The 9,551-nt window shown below is 34.3% G+C and overlaps 1 protein-coding gene across 2 annotated transcripts; it reads left to right on the top strand.

The window, feature by feature from the left end:
• The first annotated feature begins 584 nt into the window (after positions 1-584).
• On the top strand, positions 585-3,348 carry LOC104815259. Of its 2 annotated transcripts, none has more exons than XM_010543591.2 (2): positions 585-785; positions 1,918-3,348. In XM_010543591.2, the coding sequence occupies exon 2, from the start codon at positions 1,991-1,993 to the stop codon at positions 3,005-3,007; it is 1,017 nt and encodes a 338-aa protein (XP_010541893.1). In that variant the 5' UTR covers positions 585-785; positions 1,918-1,990; the 3' UTR covers positions 3,008-3,348. The 2 variants fall into 2 exon arrangements, with proteins under 2 accessions (XP_010541893.1, XP_010541894.1); XM_010543592.2 differs by lacking the exon at positions 585-785 and adding an exon at positions 802-1,572.
• The last annotated feature ends 6,203 nt before the right edge of the window (positions 3,349-9,551 follow it).

The raw sequence follows: 9,551 nt of genomic DNA, 5'->3' as shown, positions 1-9,551 counted from the left end.
CCATATAAATAAACCAATTTTTTAAATATGTCAAATATTGAAATATAACAAAATAAAAATACCTCAACTTTCAATATCTCAATCTTTATGGAAAATTTCTTTCAATTTTAAAAGTTAATATATTTTTTGTCATATTTTAATATTTAGTTTATTTATTTGTCAAAAATGTGTATATTGTTTTGTATATTTTGTAAAGTTGGTACATATTACGAGATTTTTCCCATTTTACTGCCTCGTTTATGGAAGACTAGTTTTGTTGTCTATTTTGAAAATTATAAATCCCGATAAATTATTACAAAAATAATTTCATTTATTCTTACAAGTCAACAACATCACATGTTAGATTTAGGATATAATTTCGGCAATTCATATAAATTTTGTCTGTATATCGTAAAATTTCAATCATATTATTTGCTTTCTCCAACTAAAATTTAAAACTGGATCTGTTTGGACAAAATAATAATCACGAATCAATCAAAACCACTTTAATTAATCAATATTCGAATTTTCAAAAAAAAAAAATAGCAAAATGACGAAAATATATATAAACACAAAATACATATTTAAATTTAAAAAAAAATCAGAATAAACGAAAGGAAGTCGGCCACATCGTTTCGCACCTTTAAATACATTTTCTCCTTCGTCTTTGTCTCCGAGAAGCTGTCTCATCTTCCTCGCCTCTCCTCTTTGTCGGAGGCCCGAAATTAGGGCTTCCCTTTAGGATCCTCTCTACAACCTCTGAATTCTAAAGTTTCATGTCTCTGGATCCTCCCTGAACTTGTTCGGTAATCGTAATTTCTCAGTTTCTGTTCTGTCTTTTTCTTTCGGTTGTTGAGATTTTTAATGGATCTTTTGTCGGTGGATTTGCTTGCCGTTTCCTCTATTTTCGGTTTCCAATAGGGTTTCTCTGATCTGGGTTTTGATTTTTCTGCTTGTGTGAACTGGTATTGATTTGAAATTTTTGCTGAGATTTGATTGATTAAGGAACCTGTGAATTCGAGGTTAAGAAGCTGGAAACTTTGAACTTGCTTCCAGTTTAGGATCCTTTGATTAACGCCTATATACGGTTTTAATAGTTTTGGGTGACTAAGCTTTTTGGATATGAAGTCAATGAGTCTCTACTAAACTTCATTTGGTATGGGAAATGATTTAAAAGTTTAAAGGTCGATGGGCTGTTTGGTCGGGCAGAGGTTTCGTGTTGAATCGAATCCCTGTCATGGTTCACTTGGAAAATAAAGAATCCCCGTTTGTAGATTGTCATCGGTGGCCTGCCCGGTGGGTAGGTGAATCTATTACACATCCGAAAGCTTTGATTTTCCAATGCAATCATATATCACTCGGGGTATAGATGACATGGCGGGCGGATGGATTCCCGGGCGGAGAGAATACGATATAGCCCGTGAGCTAATGTTGAAGGAAATGGCTTTGCCCATGAACTGAATGCGCTCATTTTACTTATTTCACTCATTTGCCTTTGGTCTTGCTCCTTGTATCGGCTCTAGATCAACCCATGTCGATATTTTCCTGAATGTTGTAGGCTGATGTCTCTACTTCTGCTCCATATTGTCCCATGTAAATTCCTGTTTTATGTTACGAGACGTGCCTTGTTTACGATGTTTCTCTTCCCTTGGTTGTATGTTTGTTTTGTTTTATTAACTTAAGCTGCTTTTGTGATGCTGTTCTTGATCGAAATAGGATTTCGGATTGTAATTTGGCAAGTTTACTAATCTTGTGAAGAGAGTGATTTAGTCTTAACTATCGGTTTATGGATATCTATTAACAAATCTTGCTGACTTTAGAATCTTGATCCTATTTTGAATCTAGACCCTCTTGCAGCATTTTTATTGGTTGACGGTTGTTAGCTTTAAGGATTTCATTTTGAATCGAATAGCTTATGAGAAATTTTAACTCTCGCAGACTTAGCCCTTTAGTTGCATCCCGAAGACGAGGCAAGAGGCTCACAACTTCATCTGCTGTTTAAAGCTTCGAAATGCCGAAAGAGAGGAGAGATCGTTCCGTATCTCACGACAGATACAGAGGATCCCCGTTGCGTTGTGATTCTAGCCGTACTCTTCATGCTTCTCCGAAACCTACCGAGGAGAACATTAAGGAATGGGAAGATGCTCGGTGCTCTGTCTGCATGGAGCATCCTCACAATGCCGTCCTTCTCATATGTTCTTCTTACGAAAATGGTTGCCGGCCATACATGTGCGACACTAGCTACCGCCATTCTAACTGTTTGGACCAATTCCGCAAATCTTTCAAAGAGACACCGACATCATCAACAACCCAACAAGAGGAAGCTGATGGAGCAACTGCGGTACCGGATGTAGCTCCTGAATTAACCGACGTGAATCCGAGGGAAGGTGGGAGTGAAGCAGATACAGGTTCTAGTGGTGATCTGGAGAAAGCCAAGCCCGAGCTTACATGCCCGCTATGCCGTGGGCAAATAAAGGAGTGGGTCATTGAGGAGGCTGCTCGATGCTTCATGAACTCGAAGAAAAGGAGCTGTTCTTGCGAGACGTGCGATTTCAGTGGCACCTATTCTGATCTGAGAAAGCACGCAAGGATTCAGCACCCGACAGCTCGTCCATCAGAGGCCGACCCGGAAAGGCAGCGGAGTTGGAGGAGGTTAGAACGGCAGAGAGATTTGGGAGACCTGCTCAGCACTCTCCAATCTTCTTTCGGTGGAGAAGAAAGAGAAGATGATCATGGGATTCTGTCTTTCGACGACGGCGGGTGGCTTACCGTCTTTTTCCTCATCCGGGTGTTCAGACCGGGGTCAAGTAGTAGCCCACGGAGGAGTAGTAGTTGGTCAGGTACATCAAGAGCTAGGTCGCAAATAGGAACCAGGAGACGCTCTACTCGGCTTTGGGGTGAAAGCTACGAGGGAGAGAGCGGGCCGTCGTCTAGAAACGATGGGGACAATCTGTCTTCGGACGATGAATCCGGCTCTAGGAGGCGTCGTGTCAGAAGAAGAACGTTCGTGGAGGAGGACGAACCCTGACGATGAAGGCCTGAATCTCGGTACCGATCTTGTTGTCTTCTTCTTCCTCTGGGATTCGTAGGTAAGCTTCATAGTTGACGCATCACATCCATCAAACACGACAAAGCTGCCATCTTTTCTGCCTCGTGTTTGCTCAGGAATTGGCAGGGGGATATAGAGAGAGAGAGAGAGAGAGAGAGAGAGAGAATTGGAGGAGAAAGGTGAAAAGCTTTGTAGTGAAAACCGTTGGTGAAAGCTCTGTATTTGCTGAAACTTATGTATTGGTGTCGCAGCAGTAGCATCACTCGTCTGCTTTCCTTTTTCATTTCCCGAATTCAATAAATTTGTCGCTTGTATTTTTCGGTTTCCTGTTTTCTGGCGGCTCATTCAAATTCCGCTACCTCCCGGTGCCACGTCACTCAAAATTGGCAACAATTCGTGAAGTTAGGCTGGGGCAACATCCACTCATACCCTTCTAAAAAAAAATAAATCCAACTTCTATTATACCTCTTCGATACATAATGACTAAAATAACTTTAATATATTATATTATATAATTATTTTAATAAAAAAATATCCCTTCTAAAATGTAGGGTTTTTCTCTCTCCTCTCCTTTTCGGTTTTTCTCTCCTCTTTTTTTGAGTTTCTCTCTCCTACCACTCTCTTTCATCGAATCTGACCACTCTCTCTCCTGCACTTTCTCTCTCTCCTAATTTTTTCATCAAAATCGCTCGAAATCAAAACAAAATCAGTGAAAAATTAGTGAAGGGTTAGAAATAAATAATCAATTGCGAAAATCTTATTGTTTTTCATACACATTGATGGTTGTGGGTGTTATTTTGATGAAGAATGGTGTTTTTTCCATTTCTTTTCTTCTATTTGGTGATATTTGTGAAGTTGTCATTTGTTGTATGTTATTGTCATAGATCTGATTTGGATGGTACCAGATTCACATGGTCACATGGTACCATGTTCATATGGTCACATAGTACCAGGTTTACATGGTCACATGGTACCAGATTCACATGGTCACACAATCACATGATCTCCATAATAGTCGGATTGATAATAATGGTCACATGAGTTTAAATTAAATGGTCGAATGGTAATAATTATCACATGGTACTATGTTCATATGATCACATAGATAAGAATAGTGAGGAATGGTAATAATGGTCACATGATACTATATTCATATGGTCATATGGTCACTGTGTCCAGAATAGTCGAATTGATATGCATTTTGTATTTATGTTTTCTATAACTATTATAGACGGACGAGATGAGAGATCGACAATTGTATATTTTTTGTATGATGGTAAATGGATAGTGAATAAGAATAGAGAATATGAATGAGAAGGAAATGTGATGAAAAACCAAAGAGTGTTGGAAGTTACTAGATTCGGCTGTAATTGGAAGTTGCGTACGACATTGATTTTAAATTCGAAATGTTGGAGTGTAAGAAAACACAATCTCTTGCATAGTTATAAACCCGTATCAGAATCAAGTAAAGCTATGAGGGGTACAAAAAAATTGGAAGACAAACGAAAAAGTGGAAGACCTAAACAAAACCGCTTTTCAGGTCCTAGTGAAGTCCGAAAGCGGATCCACGTCGCAACAGGAATATCAACATCAACAAAGTTTGAGAGAAACCCTAATTTTGAATGAATAAAGAAATATAAATTGTATAATAATGTTATATTATATCTGTACACTAAAACATTAAGACCTTTGTATAATAATGTATTAAAATAATGCATTATAATACTTTGGTTCCATTCTACATATTAAAAAACAATAAATAATTTATCTCATATGAGTAGTAGTTGGGTCCCATGTGACCAACATGTGACCAATGTGACCAATGTGCAATTTTACACTATGTAACCATTGTGACCGGATGTGACCTGTGACCAAGTGACGAAGGTAAATACATGTGGAAACGTACTTTTCAAGCTTTAGTCTATTATTATAAGGTATAAAAAACACAAATATTATGTTGATGACAAAATTACAAAACATTAAAATGAGTTTGTAATGTAAAAAGACCAAAATTGTCAAAATTCTTCATAAAAGACTATGAACACTAATGTATCACATTTGTGAGAACTACTTTTGCACACAAAATTCGAATAACTCAATTATTATAGTTAAATATAGTTCAAAATGGTGCATATGGAAGATGTGATGACAATCAGATCGATTCATTTGAAAGAATCCACTAAATCGACCCTTGTGACCAACTGTGACCCATTGTGACCGAAATATTGTGGGTCCCAGTTTGAACCGTAATATTTCTGGTGGGCCCAGTATAATCCAAGTGTACAAAAAAGTTACGGTTGGCAATTCTTCCCTGATTTTGGTGGGACCCAATATTTTCAACCCATATTTTTTAGTATCCAATATTTTTTAACCCAAATTTTTTTCCCTCCAAAATTTTTCAACCTAAAATTTTTACCTTCCAATATTTTTCATCCCATATGTTCAGATATAAAATAAACATAAAACATAATATCATAACATAAAATTATGTAGATTTATAATAAACAAACAAAAGGTCATAACAAAAAAAAAGGGAAAATGGCAAATAAATACATCAATTTGTTAATTTCTTACTCATAAATACATGAACTTGTAATCTCCCAACAAAATACATCAATTCGCAATTTTCTGGCAAATTAGTACATAGACACTAACAACGTTAACTTTGTAACAGTTTCCGGTGAACGGTGCTGACGTGGCTCGCCGGATTTTCCACGTCAGCGCCACATGTCAAACATTTTTCCATGTCATTAAAAAATTAAAATTAAAATTAAAATCATTTAAAATAAAAATAATTTTAAAAAAATTAAAAATCAAAATTTATAAAAATTACAAAATTAAAAATTTTGAAAAAATAAAATTTTAAATTAAATTAAAAAAATTCAAAATTAAAATTTAAAAAGAAATATTAAAAAAATAATACTTTAAATTTCAAAACTAAAATATATACACACATATATACATAAATTTACATAAATATATATAAACATATATACACACATAAATATGTATATATATATATATATACATTTTTGTAAATTTATATATATATATATATATAAATTTATGTATATATATGTGTATACATTTTAGTTTTGAAATTTAAAGTTTTACTTTTTTAATATTTCTTTTAAATTTGAATTTTGAATTTTTTGAATTTAATTTAAAATTTATTTTTTCAAATTTGTAATTTTGTAATTTTTATAAATTTTAAAATTTATTTTTTTTTGAAATTATTTTTATTTTAAATGAATTTAATTTTAATTTTAATTTTTTAATGACGTGGAAAAATGTTTGACATGTGACGCTGACGTGGAAAATCCGGCGAGCCACGTCAGCACTGTTCACCGGAAACTGTTACAAAGTTAACGGTGTTAGTGTATGTGTACTAATTTGCCAGAAAATTGCGAATTGATGTATTTTGTTGGAAGATTACAAGTTCATGTATTTATGAGTAAGAAATTAACAAATTGATGTATTTATTTGCCATTTTCCCCAAAAAAAAATAATAAGTTCATAACATAAATAAGTTTTTTAGTCTACTTCTCAACACTTCCATTGACAAATATGGCGGTTGCAAGGAGACAAACCGTGGGAATGAGATGACTTAACTTCTGAACTACCTTTTCCACATTTTCCTTTAGTCTTGATTGACAATCATAAACTTGGAGCACCTTCTCATTGAAATCCACTTTAATGTTGTTCTTGCATACCCAAGTGGATTTTTTCCACCACCTTATTAGCAGTTATAAACTTGGAGCACTTCATATATTATCTCCTCAATGTGCTACAAAAAAAATATGTCAACATTCTGGATCATGTCACCATATGACCGTGTGATATGGTACCATGTGACCGAGTGACATGGTACCATGTGACCGAGTGAACATGGTACCATGTGACCGAGTGAACATGGTAATGTGTGACCAAATGAACATGGTACAGTGTGACCGAGTGACATGATATATGTGATTGTGTAACTTGTGACATGTGACCATGTGACCAAATAGGATAAACTCTCATGTGACCGTGTAACATGGTACCATGTGACCAAATTAGCATAGTACCATGTGATCATATGTTACCAAGTCACCGTGAAACTTGTGACCAAGTGACCTAAGACCATATAACCAAGTCACCTGTGACCATGTGACCTACTATCCTGTGAACTGTAACCATGTCACTTGTGACTTGTGACCATGTCACTTGTGACCTGTGACCATATGACTAAACCGATCATGTGACCTGTGACGATGCCACCCAAATCACTCTGTAACCTGTTACCACGTAACTTAAATCAGCCTGTGACATGTGACTTTTTCACCTTGTGATCATACAATTATGTGATATAAATTACATCGAACTCTATCACCTATATGAGTGTGATCCAAATTAACATATTATTCATCATCCAAATATCGATCCATACATCTATGTGACTCAAATCAACTCGATTTTAACCATTTCACATCACAATCGATTATTTGACTTCAATCCCAATATTTTCTTTTGAAATCCAAAAAAATTCGAAAACATAACCCTACATTTCTATCCATCAAATCCTCATGCCCACACTTAAAGTCAACATAAAAAAATTTCAAAATCTAGCAAACTTGAGAAAAAAGAAGTAACCCACCCAATGATCGTTTAACTCATTAATTTGTATTCGGTTCTCGATCTCGTCCGAAGATGTCGATGAAGATGATTATTGGGCTGATGTAGAAGTCTTTTTTTTCGTTTGCAACGTCACTTCTTATTTGAATCGCAGGAGAGTTTAATAGATAGCGAGAGATTCAACTTCTCCAAATTTTGGGTAAAGATTCATCGATTTTGGAAGAGAGAGAGAAAGAACATATAGCAAAAGGTAGGAGAGAGAAAGATTTTCAGAACTGTGGTTAATGATGTTGTAATGTGTTTGTACAATGTAGTATTAAAACCTTTAAATAATATTGTATTTGTACCATACTAAGGTTGTATTATTGAAGATGAAATTTTGCATATATCTGATTCGTATTACACACTAAATAAATTGACTCAAACGAACCAACGTTGTGACCCATTGTGACCGGCATGTGACCATGTGACCGAAGTGCAATTTTATACTATGTGACCACTATGACCGACTGTGACCCGTGACCGAAATGTGTTGATAAATATAGGCCAAAATTTAATTTTAAAGTTTCGGGGTAGTTTATTAGAGTCTATATATCAAATATATATTGTTTGAGAGAGAATTTCAAAATATTTTAAGGGGATTGTTGAAGAAATATACCAAATTTGTCAAAAATACTCATAAAACATTATGAAACATATAGGAACACATTTGAAATACCAACTTTGAAACCAAAAAATCGCAAAAACCATATTTTAATGTTCAAAACAATATAAAATAGACTTACGAGAGATATGTGACGTTGTTGATCAATTAAATTGACAAAAATCGCATGGATCGAAGGTCGTGATCGACTGTGACCCATTGTGACCAAAATATGTTGTGGGGTCCACAGAAGAACTAGTCAGAATTTTTTCCAGATTTTTGTGTTTCGTGGGGCCCAGTTTGAATATTCAACCCCTCTTTAACCCTATAATTTTTTCCTCCCAAATTTTAACCCCAAGTTTTTTCCCTCCCAAATTTTTACCCTAACTTTTTTCCCTCCCAAAATTTTTCAATTTCAATTTTAACCCCAAATTTTTTCTCATCCAAATTTTAGCTCCAAATTTTCTTCCTTCCAAATTTAAACCCCAATTTTTTTTCTTCACAAATTTTAACCCCAAATTTTCACCTACAACATTTTAAACCTATAATTTTCTGTAAAAAACATTAAGAAGTTCAGATTTTTTTTTTATAATATGGGATCTATTTTGATCGATTGTGACCGACTGTGACTCATTATTACCGAAATGTGATGTGAGACCCACAAGAAGAACTAGTCAGAATTCCTCCAGATTTTTATGTTTCATAGGGTCCACAATCATTATTTCTATTTTTAATTTTAATATAAGACCTATTTTGAATATTCAACCCTATATAATTTCCCTCTTAACCCTATATTTTTTTTCCTTCCACTTTTTAACCCCAAATTTTTACCTACAATATTTTCAACCCATAATTTTTCTCTTATTCTATTGTGTGGACCACTTTGACAATTCAACCTAGATTTCTTGTGGAGACTATTTTGACAATTTAACTCATTTCATAATTGAAAAAGACGTAATTTTATTTTAACCTTTTATTTTTTTCTTCATCAATTTAAGTTTAAAATTTTTTATACAATAATTTAGACCCATATTTTACATAAAACATAAATAAATTCAGATTTCTAATAAACAAAAAACTAAATATAAGAGTTCATAATTTAGTCTACTACCAAATAAAGAAAAACATATCATAGTTAGGGTTCAAAACAAAATAAACAAAATAAATTTAGTGAAATAAATTAAAAATTTACACTTTCGTCTTCTGAAATATCTGTTGTCATGTCTTCCGATTCTACTCATGCGTTGATCAGCTCTATGAACATAG

This window comes from Tarenaya hassleriana, unplaced genomic scaffold, assembly GCF_000463585.1.
Source record: "Tarenaya hassleriana unplaced genomic scaffold, ASM46358v1 Cleome23, whole genome shotgun sequence".
Lineage (NCBI taxonomy): Eukaryota > Viridiplantae > Streptophyta > Magnoliopsida > Brassicales > Cleomaceae > Tarenaya > Tarenaya hassleriana.
The sequence above is the reverse complement of the archived record's forward strand: the minus strand, read 5'-3'. Positions and strand labels throughout refer to the sequence as shown.